This window comes from Akanthomyces muscarius, chromosome 2, assembly GCF_028009165.1.
Source record: "Akanthomyces muscarius strain Ve6 chromosome 2, whole genome shotgun sequence".
Lineage (NCBI taxonomy): Eukaryota > Fungi > Ascomycota > Sordariomycetes > Hypocreales > Cordycipitaceae > Akanthomyces > Akanthomyces muscarius.
This window is the reverse complement of record NC_079242.1, coordinates 1,804,949-1,821,805: the sequence shown is the minus strand read 5'-3', so window position 1 is coordinate 1,821,805 and position 16,857 is coordinate 1,804,949. Positions and strand designations below refer to the sequence as shown.

At 55.5% G+C, this 16,857-nt stretch overlaps 6 protein-coding genes across 6 annotated transcripts; 2 read left to right on the top strand and 4 right to left on the bottom strand.

Annotated features, from left to right (window-relative positions):
• Positions 1 to 198: 198 nt before the first annotated feature.
• LMH87_003702 (uncharacterized protein) lies at positions 199 to 1,169 on the bottom strand (the record flags this gene model as incomplete). Its single annotated transcript, XM_056194811.1, has 2 exons — positions 199 to 628; positions 721 to 1,169. The coding sequence occupies 2 exons, from the start codon at positions 1,167 to 1,169 to the stop codon at positions 199 to 201; spliced, it is 879 nt and encodes a 292-aa protein (XP_056048502.1).
• A 979-nt stretch (positions 1,170 to 2,148) lies between these two features.
• On the top strand, positions 2,149 to 3,327 carry LMH87_003701 (uncharacterized protein; the record flags this gene model as incomplete). The annotated part of the gene is made up of 1 exon (XM_056194810.1): positions 2,149 to 3,327. The coding sequence occupies one exon, from the start codon at positions 2,149 to 2,151 to the stop codon at positions 3,325 to 3,327; it is 1,179 nt and encodes a 392-aa protein (XP_056048501.1).
• Positions 3,328 to 4,278: 951 nt separating this feature from the next.
• Positions 4,279 to 5,987, bottom strand: LMH87_003700 (uncharacterized protein; the record flags this gene model as incomplete). The annotated part of the gene is made up of 3 exons (XM_056194809.1): positions 4,279 to 5,406; positions 5,491 to 5,613; positions 5,967 to 5,987. The coding sequence occupies 3 exons, from the start codon at positions 5,985 to 5,987 to the stop codon at positions 4,279 to 4,281; spliced, it is 1,272 nt and encodes a 423-aa protein (XP_056048500.1).
• Positions 5,988 to 10,589: 4,602 nt separating this feature from the next.
• On the top strand, positions 10,590 to 11,903 carry LMH87_003699 (uncharacterized protein; the record flags this gene model as incomplete). The annotated part of the gene is made up of 4 exons (XM_056194808.1): positions 10,590 to 10,718; positions 10,789 to 10,832; positions 10,905 to 11,543; positions 11,729 to 11,903. The coding sequence occupies 4 exons, from the start codon at positions 10,590 to 10,592 to the stop codon at positions 11,901 to 11,903; spliced, it is 987 nt and encodes a 328-aa protein (XP_056048499.1).
• A 1,311-nt stretch (positions 11,904 to 13,214) lies between these two features.
• On the bottom strand, positions 13,215 to 14,333 carry LMH87_003698 (uncharacterized protein; the record flags this gene model as incomplete). The annotated part of the gene is made up of 1 exon (XM_056194806.1): positions 13,215 to 14,333. One exon carries the CDS (start codon positions 14,331 to 14,333, stop codon positions 13,215 to 13,217), a length of 1,119 nt encoding a protein of 372 aa, XP_056048498.1.
• Positions 14,334 to 15,892: 1,559 nt separating this feature from the next.
• On the bottom strand, positions 15,893 to 16,392 carry LMH87_003697 (uncharacterized protein; the record flags this gene model as incomplete). Its single annotated transcript, XM_056194805.1, has 2 exons — positions 15,893 to 16,089; positions 16,149 to 16,392. The coding sequence occupies 2 exons, from the start codon at positions 16,390 to 16,392 to the stop codon at positions 15,893 to 15,895; spliced, it is 441 nt and encodes a 146-aa protein (XP_056048497.1).
• Between the last annotated feature and the right edge of the window lie 465 nt (positions 16,393 to 16,857).

The window sequence follows — 16,857 nt, the reverse complement described above, 5'->3', positions numbered from 1 at the left end:
CAAGGACTATCCTCAACTCTCCAACTGGCGTCCTCTTTGTCACATCTTAGACGGTGCACCGCCGAAGCGCAAATACCGTAGCAGGCGTCAGCTTTCGAGACAAAAATGGAACGTAAATCTATAGAAGAGACTCATTTGTACATGCCTGCTACTGGCTGATCACTAGTTCATGCTCGATTGTTTTTGGGATACTAATCTTCAGCCAAGTCCCAACAATGATCCTGCGGCAAGCAGGATGGTAACGGCCGCGGCAAAAGGCAAATTGACTCTCTGCACGCTTCCCGAGTTCTTCTTTCCATCCTTGCCTTCATCTTTGCTGGTGCTGGTCGGCGTGGGTGATGCCGTCTCCGTAGCCGTACCCTTGTTGATCAGCACAATGTTGGGCATGGTATGAATTATCTCATACGAGATCAGGCTGCCAGTCTGCAGCGGCAGCTGTATATACTTTGCCGGCGCGTCAGACACGGGCTCAATCTTGGTCACCTCACCGCTCCAGTACTCAAACGTCGCCGTAGTGGTAGGGCGGTCATTGAAGCATCTCTCGCTGACGCCGTACGAAGACGTCGGACCCATGCTAGAAGTGCAGCCAACTTGAAATTCAAAGTCGCCGGCAAACGGCGTGTAGCCACTGTGTAAGAAAATCATACATCGTCAGCATATATACCCGAGAGTTGCACCATGTGCTGGGGGGTGGAGGCCTTGGATGCGGCGCTTTATTACCTTGGACAGCACATAGTCATCGTCTCGCCCGAGGCCATTGCCGACAGAGCGAACCCCGTCGCATACGCATCATAGCCCGACGGCACAGTGCGGTTGCTACTCAAGTCCGGAAGTGTCGCGGAGGCGACGGCGGTCCATCCGGCAGGGCAGTGGTAGCCTGGCGAGTTGTAGGCCTGCGTAAACTCGTAGCCAGTGGCAAGGATAGACTGGCGTTCCTTGCCGTTGGGGTAGCACGTCGCGAGATCTTGCGGCGTGCAGGCCACGGAGCCGTAGGGGAAATTCGGGCCGTTGGCCGATTCGAGGTCGTTTCCATACCCGGAGCGCGCGAAGATGAAGCCTGCGTTGGACTGGCTCGCGAGAGCGGTACATGATGGCCCTGGTGTGAAGGTGGTTGTGAGAGGCCCCAGGTTGGTGAGGGTGCGGTTGAAGACGGCTGTTGCAGAGGGCATGTCTGGCTAGAAAGACCCTCGGGCACTTCAATACTATGTTGGCGTAGTTTGAAATGTTGGTACAAGAAAAAAAGCGTGAAACAGCTTGTTGAGTGAGAAATTGCAATCCAATATTCACCTGCAGGTAATCAGGCCGGGCTAGTCCGCCGCTGTTGGCTTGGCGTGGCGGCGTCGGCCATTGCCACATTTAGCCATCGAGTAGAACGTGCCTAGCTTGGTGTGATTTACCTGCAAGAGGTATACGCAAAACACAACGCGCTACTTATATTGTTATTTGAAATTGGATGCCTAGGTAGTCGAACTTGTTCATTCGCACGAGGGATGAAGCATCCGCCGACTCAGATTGGCATTAAAACGTGGGGAATATTTTTCATAGGGCTGCAAGACAAACGATGCAAGCGAGATAAGAAGTCTAACAGATGATAATAGGCGAAAAAACAAAGATTCTGTCCATCTAGCGCTCCGATAACGTTCGGTCTCAACGTCTGCTTGATTGCCAAAGTGGCATGCTGTTCTGTCACTTACATGCCTTTCACCACTCTTGCCCATGTTGTTCGATCAGATGTCCCAGATGGCACAGCCGCCATCTCGAAAGCCTCACGTGCAGCCCAGCGAGCTTACTTCTTACCAAAAAAGACATTGTACATTTGGCCTTTGGTGCTAGATGATGATGATGCTGCTACTGATAGTCTTGATAGTCCGGGGTCCAACTGCGCTAAGCCCGATCCGATTCAGCGGCCGCGGCCGCCGGCCCTGGCGCATGACCAGGCTAACCACCTCAGCTTTGCCCTACCAGAGATCCCGAGGTCCAAGTTGCCGAACTTCTGGACCTTGCACATCTTCATCAACCTCACCCATTCCCACCACCATCTCGACTACAGCAAGCGCCGCACACGGCTACATCTCTGCCACACGCCGATTCGTCTCTGCCAAGGCTTAATCGACTTCGACTCCGATTCACAGCCACAGACAGCCAGCCATGGCGACCGCCGTCGCCGAACCGCTGCCCTCCGCAGCAGCGCCTCCACCACCACCACTGCCATCCTCCTCCTCCGCCGCCGCCACCGCCTCGCCGTACCCCTTTGCCGCCGCGCCCGACATTGTCCGCGCGCACCAAAAGGACGCCTACTTCACCGGCCACCTCGCCAACACCTTCACCGAGCTCTACCGGCAGGTGTTTGGCGCGCGCGCCACGCACGCCCGCGCCCCGGAGCTGCGGTCCGTCGCCGCCCTCGTCTACTTTGCCCTCACCACGCTGCCCGGCAACCGCACCCTCGGCGAGGAGTACTGCGACCTCGTCCAGGTCAGCGCGCGCGAGAACGGCAGGCTCCCAGCCCTGCCGACGCGCGCCGCCTACATTGCCGGCAGCATCCTGCTGCCCTACGCCGTGAGCCGCGCGCTGCCGGCGCTGCGCGCGCGCGCGCGCAACCTCCTCGAGCGCCGCATCGAGTCGCTCGAGGAGAGCGGGAAAAAGGACGGCCGAGAGGCGCGCGTGCTGGGCTACGTCGCCGCGCACCTCGCCAGCCTGACGAGCGCGGCGCCGCTCCAGGCCGTCACGCTCGCCCTCTTCTACTTCCACGGCACCTACTACGAGCTCACGAAGCGGCTGCTCTCGCTGCGGTACGTCTTCACGCGCGACGTCCCCGACAGCCCCGACCGCGCGGGCTACGAGGTCCTTGGCGTGCTGCTCGTCGTGCAGCTCGCCGTCCAGGGCTACATGCACGCGCGCGACACCCTCTCCGCGACGCTGGCCCCCGCCCGCGAGCGCGCCGGCTTCCACTCCGTCGGCGGCGTCGACGTCTCCCTCGACCACGACCACTCGTACGCCGCCAACAGCGACCTGCTCCTGTCCGAGCTCGGCACGCGCGGGCCGCAGGCCAGCCGCGTCGACCTCGCGGCCACGACGCACACGCCGCCCGCGCCCGCGGGCCACCCGCGCTTCGACCTCGAGGACGACAAGGTCATGGGCTTCATCAAGGGCGCGCAGCAGCGCAAGTGCACCCTGTGCCTCGAGGAGCTCAAGGACCCGTCGGCGACGCCGTGCGGGCACGTCTTTTGCTGGGAGTGCATCGCCGACTGGGTCCGCGAGAAGCCCGAGTGTCCGCTGTGCAGACGGGATGCGCTCGTGCAGCACATTCTCCCGCTGCGGGTCTTCTAATTCCAAAGAACGTTGGGGGTTGTGAGATGATTGAGGACGTGAGTGGCGCGTCACAAGTTGGACATCGGACAGCGAACATATGGCTCAGAGATGGCTGAGACGCAAGCATGCACATGATACCATGAAACGACATTGTGTAATTTTATAAGAGCGGAAAAATGGTTTATGTACATTATCCAAAATGCAAGAGATGCAATACAATAAAGGCTCCAATCATGAAGAAACTAGTATAAAAAACAAACACTGGTAGATGGATTGATGCCTTCGCGTCGTCTCCTCCTTCTTTGTGATCTCGACGAATATGCCTTCGCTTTCTGTTGAAATGTGGAAAAATGAAAAGAAAAGTAAAATGAAATCTGTTCCTCCCATGGTATAATCATTACCCCGTCATTAAAACAACCTTCACTGTAGATGTACTCTCTTCCTTTTTTCCTCTTTTGGCTTGAACGATGCAAGCTCTTTTCAAAACCTTGTCAAGAAAGTCTTCCATCTTTCCTCTTTTGGTATCAAGTTTTTGTCCTTCTTTTTTCCAGGCTCAGGGTTGTGTCCATCTGCCCCTTTTTTTTTGGTTTATCCCCGTCACAGACGAAAGCTGCGCTTGTTATACACGAGGTCCTGCGAGTCACTGCACTGGCAGCGCCTCTGAAAAGGAAATCCTCTGGGACCCCACACGGGTGGCTGCACTCATCTCCCGCAAGAGCAAGTGAGAAGAAGCAGCACCATCTCCATCTATTGGACTAGAGAAAGAGAAGAAGAGACCGAGAGCTGAATACATTAGATGGTGATAGGTATGATGCAAAAAATATCATGAAGATGATGTGGCCCAAGTCAAAAGAGGGGCCCAAATGCCAAAAAGAATACGCCATTCAACTCCAAATTATGCCTCGCGGCAACGGCCGCCCAAGAGCCCGAGTGTATGAAACAACAGTCATCCTGCCAGCAGAATCGACATTACTCTTCATCGTCGAGGGCAAAGACGACAATCTCACCGCGTTCGTTCTTGCGCAGACGGAGGGATCGCCAGAGCTCCTTTTCGTCCTTAACTTTGGAGACGTTGGCACCCGACTCCTTGCGCTCGCGGTGATATCGCTTGAGAGCCTTGTTCATGCTGCAGCCGCGGTCACTCTCGGGGCCCTTGTTGACAAAGCCAAGAAACACATCAGCGCGGGGCTTGAAGAGAATCATCTGCCCCTCGCTCCCAGCCTTGGCAGCGTCCTTGTTGAACTCGAGCTTCTTGGGGCTCTTGGGGCTCTTGGAGCGACGGTGGCGCTTCTTGTCCTTGTCCTTGGACGACTTTTTAGACTTTTTGGCACCGCCCTTGATCATGTCCAAGATGCTCTTTCCGTGCTTGGCGTGCTTCGACTTCTTCAAGGGACTGGCAGGAGTAGCTTCGGCAGCATCACCCGAGTAATCAGGAGACGGAGGGAAGCGCATCAAGCTCTTGAGGTTGCCGGTGAGTCCAGAGTGAAGTACAGGAGGGGCATCGGTCATCTCCTCGTCGCCTGCAACCTCAATGTGCAGTCGCTTGCGTTTCTTATCCTTCTTTTCGCCGTCTTTGCTACGACGACGCTCCGTCTTGGGCCCAGGTGTGACGTACGCATCGGTAGGGACGGGTCCGCTGCCGTATGCGATGAGGGGCTCGGTATCGGCGAGGTGCTTGTCAGAATCATGTTCGTATCGGACGAGGGTAGTGCTGTCGCCTTCGGCCGGCATGTCCCTGGCAAGGTCGACGTGGGAGGCATTGGGGGTGTGGCCGCTACCGACGAGGAAATCGAAGACGCTGAAGCGCTGGTCTTGAACGGCAGGAGGAGGAGTGGGTGCCTCGGGGAGATGCTCGACGGGAGAACGTTCGTCTTCGGTCTGGCCCTCGTAGTCGGCCCAAGTGGCGAAGTGGGATTCGTCGGGGACGTCCTGGACGTATGATTGATGGGCCATCATCTTGGACTTTTTGGCAGGTTGCGGGTTGCTGTCGTGCTTGGAGGCGGACGCTTGGGGTTGGGATTGGTTGTTGTTATTGTTCTTCTTCGACTTGTCTTTGTATAGAGCACCCTGGTACTTTTGGTCTTCGGTCATGCAAGACTGCGCTTGGGTGTTAGCGAAACATGCGACGCAGGGTACAAGAGCACACATGCGAAAGGCGAGCCGCGGTGGTTTAAAACTTACAGTATGGGAGCGATACTGGACGCCAGGGAAGTGGACCATGCAATCAATACATGTGAAGGTAGCGCCGTGGCAGCGGTTGCGATGAGGGTCGAGCTTCTTCTTGGTGAAAATGTCGCCGCACTCCTGTAGTCGCAAGTGTAAGTATGAATGTTGTCGAGTTGGGGCAGAGCGCAGGTGTGAGGGAGGCGAGGGGAAGCACGGAGCTAAATCGCGGGGGAAATGACTTGGGTTTTGATGCTTTGGAGGGATCAAGGGAGAACGCGACTATGTAAAGGTATTGAGCGCCGACGAGGTGGGCCAGGGGATCAGCGGGCAAAAGGGAGGTCCTAAAATGGTGCTGATAGTGTAGGATGGTGTGTCGGAAGTGATGTCAGGTCCGGGCAAGGATAGATTAAAGGTGGTGTGGGCTGAAGCGGACGCATGGCAACAAGCGGCGCCAGGAAGAGAGCAGGAAAAAGGGACGACGAATGCCTTACCTCGCACGAAAAGGATACCATGATGGGCAGCGAGCAGAGGGGTGCTTATGATTGGCGGGAAGCAAGAATTGAGGGTTGGGTCGCGATGTGAGTGGCTGTGGAGTTTGACGGAGGAGTCTCAGAAGTGCTTGGGGCGCAATGCAGATGGAGCGTTTTTGTCTGGAGTGCGTATTGGAGCCAGCGAGTGTCTGGGGGGCAAAGGATTCGACACAGGCGTGAGAGTGCAAAAGCCTTCCGGGTTTTGGGGGCCTCTTTTTTGTTTCGAGGATGGAGGGTCAGACGAATGAGGGCCGTGTGTATCGTGCCAGGCGCAGGTAGGCGTCGGCAAGAGAGATGAGAGAGGCGTTTGTATGTAAGGGAGGGAGGGGGGAGCAATGCCAGAAGCTCTGGGGGCAGAGGAATGCGATTCAAAGCGGGAGCAAGCAAAGCGCCTCGTCCAGGTGCAGAGCTGGAATGAGAGAGAGAGAGAGAGAGAATGGAGGGGCGCCAGAGGTTGCGACGCCAGGGTCAGGTGGGTGAAAGGTCTTTTTTCTGGTGCTTGTGCTTGCACTGGGTCCCGCGCACTCTGTACGGAGGAGTACGGATACTGGCGATGCCTCTGGGAGGTACCGAGAGGAAGAGATGCTGGCGCGACAGGGGGGGTGAACCTAGGGGAGCCGAGCTACTGAGGCGAGGCAAGAATATTGGTAGGAACGGCTTGCTTGCTTGCGTAGGTCTGCGCTGGGGCCAAGTTATTATGGCGGGATGAAATTGGGATGCTTTGTTGATATTTTGCAAAGAGGAAAGGATAGGGTGGGAACTTGGCGAGAAAGCTGCTGGTGCTAAAATTTCGTTTTTTTTTTCTGCTGCTGCTCCTCGCTTTGTTGCTGTTTGCCGCCCACAGCACCCATCTGGGGTGCCGCCAGCTGGCAAGGCATGGCTGCAGCAGGCACTCCGCGGCCCCTCCTCGTCTCCTCTCATTGCTGGGTGTTGCTGGGTGTCGCGATGCGCTGCGCTGCACTGACAACTTGTCGAACTGATGCATTCACCACTCAAACCTCGCCTACAGGAACCCAATCGGGACCCGACAGGCGACGAGGGCGACGAGGACGAGGCCCAGCGAGGCCCAACGGCGGGGTCCCAGAGCGGGCTGCTGGGGGGTACAGCGCTGGAATTGGTCGACGGAGCGCTGGAAAAATGGTCCGTACCACCTGTAAAATCATTTATATTGTGCAGCCAGCCAACCAGCCAAAGCCAGATTGCCAGCCGGCCTGAGGCGTGCTCAGGGTGTCGGGGTACTGGTAACCCCCACCACTGTGGACACGCCCCCTCCAATTGGTTGCCATGGTGTGTATTTCAATCTCCCGCACTGCCATCGCGTCCAGAGCTTGCCAGAGTCGCGTCCCTGACCCTCCATCGCCGCCCAAGAAAATAAAGGCCCCCAGATCACATGAGCTGCACCATCTCTCACCACAGGGGTGTCGTTAATAACCCAAATGTTACTAGTATTACCAGTAGCTCAAGCAAGGACTACCAGTACTTACCAGTGGCGGCATGGACGGGTTGCTTGCTCTGTTGATGCCATTTATCGTTGCTGGTATATCACGCTCATGTACGCAGTATCCGTACCACACGGCAATGCTATATTCATAGTAATCCTGTACGACTCGCGGCATCATTTTCTCTCCCTGCCTTGCCGCCGTGTCTTTTCCCTTCTTCGCGCCCATCCCGTTGAAAGCGCACTGCTGGCCACTCCCTATGGATATCCAGCCGCCCAACCAAATCTGCCTACGCGCCCATCATGGGCGTAACCAGCCTCGCTCGTCTTTATTCGTCCGTCTGTCCACGGTTCCTATTTATTACGCCAGTCTTGCATACTATCCGTGGTTGTACATGCTGTCACGGCACCAGCGCGCCCGAATAAACGTGGCGCCCAACAAGTGGTACCACCACATCCCATGTCCTTTGTATTATGCCCCCCTCGGTGCATTTCGTTTGCCTTGGCTGTCGGCCTATGTACCAGTACAGCCTGTGAATCGTGAGCGGGAGTGTCGCCGTTCATCCTGATGCCGCGGAGCCATCTACAATCGCTACGACCTCTCCGGCGTTCTCAGGCCCAAGCTTCCCCCATATCACTCAGCTTATTTGCCGGCCATCAACCGACGGCCAAAGCAGTCTCCGTGCTACGGGTCGACAATTGCAGTAACCTCTGCGCTGCTTGGCCGGAATTCAGCTGCTCATCGCCCGTCGAATCAGCGTCATACGCTGGCAGCCCCAATGCTACGTGTTAGCTGACGTCCCGTGCGTCTTTTGCGTGCCTGGCTGGAGCGATCGACAACGCGAGAGCACTTACACTCAGCTTGGCCTAATGGATCCTTTGAGAGCAGAAAAAGCAAATAAATGCCAATGCAATCGGCCCCAGGCGCTCAAGCTGCGCCACCAGGCGCAAACTGACGGTCGGCTTGTTGCCCGTGTGAGCTCACTGTGTAACCACGGCGAGCCTGTGCTCATACTGATACATGGAGCGCGCGATATGGGGTCATATGTACTCTGCTCATCGTGTATTACGTGCAGTGTCTCTGCTGCAGCGCCGCGGGATACCTCGATGGTACAGACCTTATACATGCAGTAGCGAATTGTCCTCGTCAAGCTTCCCTCCATCGTTTTCTGCTTGACTGTACCCAATTGCCTGTCTTCCAGTCGTCTCCATCATGCCAATTACAGTCTGCCATTCTCCTGGCACCAAGTGCGCATACATACTGGTAACAGTACTGTACCAGTAAGCCCACTGTTTCAGGATCGCGACGCACCACCAACGCTATTTCCAGCGGCGGTGCCATATTTGGCTTCTAGTCTGAGACCGCGCATCCTGCCGTGGAATGCGCTCCAGACTTTTTATTATTGATGCATCCTACCGATAGCATCGTCTGCCTGCCCTTTCGAGCCATTGGCCAATTCGAGACAGCTTGCCCGATGTGGCGCATTACTGGCAGTTAGCATCAATCCTGGACCTCGGCGGGGTGGTGGCGTGTGGACTTGCTTGTGCTGATGCGTTGGCAGCCCTCCGTTACCAGCTTGCTGGGATCTGCTAGCATCAAGCACAACACTACCTTATCCATTCTTTCTGGAACGCCGGTCACGACGCAGGTCCCAGGAGAAAGGGGCGCCAGCCCAGCCAGAAGCAATCACTACGTCGCATCCCCTCGGCGATGCGCGAGGTGGTGTCCTTGCTAGCTTACTCTTACCTACAAAGCAGCGCTACCTTGTGCCAGGTTGACGCCATCGCCATGGTTGTAGCAACTTGGGCGTTCATGCACGCAAACATGATTTGGGTCAGAGCGTTGGCGCAAGGAGGAGAGACAGTGACAGCAGCCACGAACTGGAGAGTACAAGTACCAGTATCCGTACACTATGCCTTTTCCTGGCACGGAAAATTCACTAATGTAGCATCGTCGTGTCAATGTCTCTGAATCGCGCGCCAAGCTCTTATCCAGCTTCCTGCTTTAGAAGTGGCCTTGAGACATGGAGCTGGAACTGCTCGCAGTCCCCAGATTAGCAGCACTAGGGCACCTACTGCCGAGGCTTCGTGTGAATCATTTTACGTATACGGTATACTTGGGTTGAATGTGCCGCAGAAGATAATAGGCTGTGATGATGCACTGGTATTTGACCTCTGGTCACACACCAGACACAGACAGCCTTGATCTCCAGCGTCGAGCGTCGAGACTCGATCAGGGATGAAGCCTATTATAGACCTTCCTTTCCGGTCTTTAGCTTTTTTTTCATGTCTCATGCGCCAGCGACGATGGATGGCGTGCTGTCCTGCTCGAGGTGACGACGCATATTATCATTCATCAATCGCCATATCGACTTCCCATCATGTGTGTGGCTACTGGTAGAATATACCACCTTGTGAGCATACAGTGGTTACCAAGCTTGACGATTCATTGACCCCTTGACCCGTGTTTGCGCGCCGTTTCAGCCTCGGCAGAGTGTCCTTGATGGCCATTGTTTTGGATCATCATTAAGTAGTTACAGCTTCTAATAAGCGTGTCTCTATCGCGAGGGTCTGGCTCTCTTGCCCGCATCGGCTCCTTACCTCACAGGCGATGAATCGCTGTAATCTGCCGTTTGCAGCGCTAGAGCCGCCCCCGCATGCGCTGTGGCCTCTCCTCATCACAACTCTGAAATTGCACTGCCAAACTGCTCCTGCCAGAGGCCCCAGTTAGGTGACGGTCAGCCAATCAGACCCCCTCTCCCGACACCTGCACGCTGTTTGATTGTCCGCCTAGCTTCAAGCTCCTCAAACCCAACGTCATTTCAACAATTTGCTGCCTGCAGGCTGGCCTTCATCTGTTCCATCTCTGCAGTGCCTGGCTTAGCGACAACTTCATTCAAGTATTTCCAGTATGACATTTTAGAATCGTCTCTGCCAACGCGCGCCTTTCCACAATTGGCGACCCCCCCCCCCCCCCCCCCCGAATCCTGCTGCCCCCTGTCACCGCCAAACATCTGATATCTCGGCACAAAAAAAATACTGGCCCCCTTGCCGATTTGTGACGACTGCAGCCGAGCTTGGCTCTGCCAGCACGAACACCGAACGATACTTTGCACCTGTTCAATTCGCTTGGAACAGCCGGACAAATGCCCGAGAAAGAGAACATGTCGAACTCCAACTCTTCACCGTCGACGCTGACCGGTTACCTGGAGCAGACCGCTTCGATGCTGAGCTCTGTTGCCTCGTATATGAAACTCCCGGCTCTTGCCTCTACGGTATGTTGCGCTCGGCGATGCGATATGCACGCTCCGTCGCCTGCATCTTGCCCAAGCTGACGTTGCGCAGGGCATCGCTGCTGTCCTCACATCCCTCCTATACTTTAAGCAAAAGTAGGTCCATCCGGCTCATGTGATCGACGCCGTTGATGCCCGGGACTGACTGTTATGCCATTGCTACCACAGGGCGTTAATCTACCCGTCACATATGCCTGCCAATTCTCGAACCGATGTGCCTCGCCCTTCGCAGTTTGGTATACACGACTTCGAAGAACTGGTCATTCCTACAGACGATGGCGAGAAGCTGTCGGCTTTCTATTGCCGCGGCCCACGCGGTCACAAAAATTCCAATGTCACAATGATAATGTTCCACGGAAACGCTGGCAACATTGGCCATCGGCTACCCATTGCCCGCATGATCATAAACACAACTGGCTGTAATGTTTTTATGCTTGAATACAGAGGCTATGGCACATCGACGGGCGAGCCCGACGAATCTGGCCTGAACATCGACGCACAGACTGGTCTTGATTACCTCCGCGAGCGGGCAGAAACTCGAGACCACCAGTATCTGATTTTTGGACAAAGTCTTGGTGGCGCCGTCGGCATCAAGCTCGCTGCCAAGAACCAGAGCGGAGGCGATGTCGCTGGTCTCATTCTTGAGAACACGTTCCTGTCCATGCGCAAACTAATTCCCTCCGTCATTCCGCCTGCCAAGTACTTGACTCTTCTCTGCCATCAAGTCTGGCCCAGCGAATCTGTGCTTCCCACCATAACCAAGGTGCCCACCTTATTCATCAGTGGCTTGCAAGACGAAATTGTCCCGTAAGTGCATTATTCCATGTTGCTATGAACTATTCAACAACTTCGTCATGATGATCAATATCACCCACAAAATATGAACCCGTGCGGCTCTGATTTTACAATTGATTTTTTCTGAACTCTTAACCCCATACTTCTTTTCTGCTGAACCCGAAATTGTTAGACATTGCTAACACGAGTGATGGAAGGCCGAGCCACATGAAGCGACTGTTTGAAATATCTGCCGCCCCAAGCAAGATCTGGAAACCACTGCCTGGTGGTGACCACAACTCGAGTGTTCTGGAAGAGGGTTATTTTGAGGCGATCAAAGAGTTCGTGAGCGAGGTCAGGAGCGAGTATACGAGCGAGAAGCAAAGGCTGTGAAGCCTGGCAGTCATCTGATATGAACGGCCCCAGGAGGAATAGACTTATACAGTCTGGCCAGATTATGGACTTGATACCCACTGTTGCATGGATGGAGAGAGTGCGAGCCGTCACAGAGGACCACACGGTCCAGTATCCAAGCAGTAGGCGCTGACAGCCCGCGGGAGACGAGAAGCGGTCAAGGATACGCCACACATATAGAAAGAACGAAAGCATCTTGTTATCAGTGCAGCCTGCCCCTCCGAACTCTTCAGGGCGACCACACCATCTTGCTCGGCACGCCACTAGCTCTCATGCAAAGGTGGATGTGACACCACCATTCCAAGATGCCTGCATCCCGCAATGCAGGTTGCGAAGGGGATGACATGCAGGGTGTTCCAACCCGTAGCCGTGCTACTATGGTAGCGTGGAGGGGTAAGTAGCAGTCTTGCGTCCCTCCGTCATGCCAAGCACCTCTCACGAAAGCCGGCAAGGCAAAGACGCAGGGAGGGCAAAGAGGGGCTGGAGGGTGCTTTGAGAGGGCTCGCAGTATGATTGCATCATAACGAAGAATCAAGGACGACGACTAAGACATGCATAACGCCCACGGTTTGACGGCTCCCCCTCCTTCCTTCTCCTGCAGTATCAAGTTTTTTTCGTTCTTTATCAAAGACCGGTGATGTTGGGAAAAATCTTTCCGCCCATGTGACCATGTCTGTAAGATAGGAAATCAGAAAAACTACGTTTCTTTGCGAGAGTAGTCTAGTTCTTTAGACTGGCCGTTGGAGTTGGAGGGGGAGGGGTCAGGTGATGCCGTCCGGCGGGCTCAGGTCGCATTCTAAAAACCGTGCTATTGTAACCTAAAGAGACTCTTCTTCTTTCAGCAGATGGGAATAATTAGCTTCTCCTTCTGATAGGGACATCTCGTGATCTAGCGCAGACGGATTCTGGCCCGCACCGCGCGCGCGCCTTTTGATCGCATGATGAGGTTGGTGGCTTGCGGGCCTGCATGATACGGGTTTTTTTTGGGGGGGCATGTTCTGGCGCCGAGGGGCGGCAAGTCAGCCATGTCGGTACTTGGTGGGAGGAGGGTGGCATTATCAAGCCCTCTGGTATTGTGACGATTGCAAAGAACGACATGTATCGTGAACGTCACTTGAAATCGCTTTGGTGAGAGACGAAGTTGGTGAGAATACACGCGCGTTTTAAAACCAAATATATAATGTAAATGCTGTAGCTTTTCGGCAGCATCGCGCTATGCGAGATCGATGCTGTAATTGTGCAAACATCTCTGTAAAGACAAATGCTGTAAATCAAGACCAAGAACGCCATTTAACATTCGACGTCACCGTCGAGCTGCGATGCCCACGGCCGTTCGGGTGCCTGGTCGACTCTCTTCTTGCGCAGGCCAAGTAACCGGCGTCCCGTTCCCTTGACCGGTGACGTCTCCGCATCAGCGGCCGACTCCTTCTTGGCCGCCGCGCGACTCGCCACGGCACTCCAACCCCCAACGCCATCCTGGCGCGTATAGTCCTCGCGACGGGTGATGGTGTCGCTCGCATCAACGTGGCACAGGAAGACGTTGCCCGCAATCTCGTGGTTGCGGACGCGCTCCGAGACGCTCTGTTTTAGCGCGCGGAGGGCAGTCTCGATGCCGGCGGCCGACATAAACGATGAGTACTGCACCGTGGCGCGCATGAGCACCTCGTCGGACGGCAAATACTCAATCTTGAAATGGAGCGACGGCTGCTCAGCCAGCTCAGCCGCCAGCGCGACGCCTACCTCGTCCGTTGTTAAACCGAAGCGAGGCGACGTGAGCAGGAAGGCGTTGAGGGGTTCCGTTTCTTGCAGCGACGGTGGCTTCACGACCGCAGCGGCCGAGGCGGCAGCGGCGGCCTCCTGCGTGGCGCGGATCTTGACGCACTGTCGAACGGTCTTGCTGGGAGCAGAGACGAATCGGGGGCCCTTGTACACCAGAACGTAGCGGAATGGCTCGTTGTCTTCGCTTCGGCTCTCCAGGCCGTAGTCTTCCGCCAAAACATGCAAAAACCGTCGCTGGTTGTTGGGCATCGGTTTGTAGCGGATTCTGATTTCAGTCGGGCTTTGTGAGAAAACGCGAAACTCGCGCTCCTGTGTCTCGCACCATGTTGGTGTCTCCTTGAACAAGGCGAGGGTCTCGTCGGAATACGGTACATGATCGTTGGTGTGCGTGGTTGGATCAATGTTGAGCGCGGCAGCGAGGCGTCTATTACGTTCCTGCCGCAAGCATTCATCGTCGCATTTGAGCTCAAGTCGCGAAGGCTCGGGATTGGTGCTGCTGGCAAGGCATCGAACTTCCTGTTTGCGTATGCCACAAGGACATGCGATTTCCGTCCTGCCAGAGCACGCCGCTGTTTCGTTGCATGGAGTCTGGCCATGGCAACCATCTTGGCAGCGGTGCTCGCAAAACATCTTGACCTTGCCGCAAGTTTGGCCACAGTGTCCGCCTTCAAGCGTAGCATCTTCGCAGTCTCCTGGTCGATGGCACAGCTTCTTACAAGAGTGCAGGCCACACTTCAGCTTTTTACCGCAAGGCTTGCCGCATCGTGCTTCCTGGAGATGACAAGGCTGGCTATGTAGCTTTTCTTTCCCACACGAGCACCACTTGTCGACAAGGAATGGGCACTTCGGGCAACCAGCTTCCTCAGGGTGACAATGGTGCTCAACTGGAGGATGTCCACATTCTGGGCGACGCAAGCAGTTGAACCGGCACTCAGGCGCAACGGTTCCGCACGGTTGTGGTGGCTGTAAGACTGTTCGGCCGCAATCGCAGCTAATTTCGGTGAAGATGGCTTCGGGACAGCTGGCGCAAGCACCACGATGGCAAATTTGCTGACAATTGTGACTGCCACATTTCAGAGCACGGCCACAAGTCCTGATGCAAATATGCTCTGCTTCTACAGCAGTGTCGGGAGCCGCATTTCGGTTTCGTCGTCGCGAAGCCTGTCTTTCAGCCGCTCTCTTCTCTCCTGTACAACAGACTTCCGTACACTTGTGCCGACCACAGCTCATGTTGGCACCACATGTTCGAGCACAGGTCGGCCGGTTCTCCTGGCGCTGATGGCAAACCCTAGACTCGCTGGTTCTGCCACAGCGACAGCTAATCTCGACCTCCACCAGGCAGCTGCCACAGTCACCGTCATGGCATTTTGACTTGCACAGATGGCCGCAGGGAAGCTTCTTCTCGCAAGTCTTCTCACAGTGTGGGATAGTATCGTCACAGCTATTTCTTGGATATCCAGGAAGTTCTGTCAGTGATGTCTTTCCGCAAGGGCAGTGCGTGACAACATCTGGAGCAAAGGGACAGTGGGCTGGGTTTTCAGCCTGAGCGTGGCAGACTTCAGGGCATTCGTGCTGGCCACAGTCATACTTCCGTTGGCAGGCTGTTTGGCAGCTGAATGTGCCTTCAAACCACTCCTGGTTTGAAACGGAGTACGAGTCCTGAGGATCATCTCGTTCAGAGCAAGGTATCTCTTTCGAAACACGACCGCAGAAGCAGGTAGCATCTACTTGCACCGGGCATTCGCCGCAGAGTCCACTATGGCATAGCATTTCACACGTATGCTCACCACAGGGCAACAGATCGCCGCAAACATCCTGGCAGCTCCAGCCATTTTCGTAGTCGGTTTCCCTGCAAAGCTTTCTTGACGAGCTCTTGCCGCAAAAGCACGATTGTTCCGGACCCGTGAGGCCGCAGGGCGGGCAAGGGCCAGAATGACATTGAAGAGGGCAGGGATGCGGGCATGTTGGACGTGGCTTTGAGCATGTTTGCCCACAGGAATGGGGCGGTAACGACTGGCTAGCAGGCTTGGGGCTAATTTCCTTGCCACACCAGCAGTGATATGTGCCTGGATCATCCGATAGCTTGGAGTTGCAAGCCGGGCAGCGCCATGAGCTCTCTTTTAGCGTCTGCGCGGATTGAGGCTCCTCCGCCTTCTTCATCTGGTTGCTGTGCCATTTCTTGGCGCACTTCATATGGACAACAGTCCAGCAGAGCGTGCAGGACCATATATGAGAAGTGCGGAGAACTTCGTCTGTGCAAACTGCGCATTCATAATTAGCATTGCTAATGTCTTCGTGAATGCGCGTAGCCAGGTCGGACGCCGTGGATTTGGGCAACTTTGGCTGGGTCTGCCTGGGGCGCGATTGGGCGGATTTTGCCACCTTGCTGTAGTGGCGTCAGTAAAATGCTGTATTACGGTTCACCAATTTCTTGCAGCTGCTCACCTTCTGGACACCACAGGCTGGCCGGGAACAAACTCGGGGGCAGCTGCACTGAGGCCAGCTGCAATCGAAGAGATTGTGTCGGGGGGCTCATCGCCAGTTTCTGTGGCCGAAGTGAGGTGTCCTCCAAATGCGCGGCGACCAGTGGGACGAGACCCGTTAGGAGCCGATCCTGAGACGCCTGTATGGCGCTTAGAGGACCTGTTTCGGTTTCCACGCGATCGTTGATTCGATGCACGAATAACATTTTCTTGTGTAGGAGCAGCTAGTGAGTCTGCGTTGCCGTTCAAAGTGGGAGCATCGCTGCTCCCCTCTGTTGGGCCATTCCTTGGTCTTGGACCTCGGCCACTGCGACCTCCGCGGCGACCATGATTGGGTCTTGCCCTAGATGACCCTTGTGATGGAGTCTGTGAAGGGTTGCCCTGGTTGTCGGGCATAACTTGGCGGGATGCGATTGGGGACTGCCTCACCAGTGGCGATGAGGGCAGGGTTGCTGGTGCAGGCGTTTGCTGAAGAATCTCTGCTGCGGCCAGTGGGGCCAGGCGTATATCGAGTGCTGAGAATGGTAGTGGTATCTTGGTTGAGCGCCTCGAGGCAGCGGGAACGAAATGAGCAGTGGGATGCGTGATGCGGTGGACAATCAAACTGGCTTGGAGGCGAGTATTTGATGATTTTGAAGGTTGGTGGAGCGGCCTGGCCTGCCGTGGGCCTT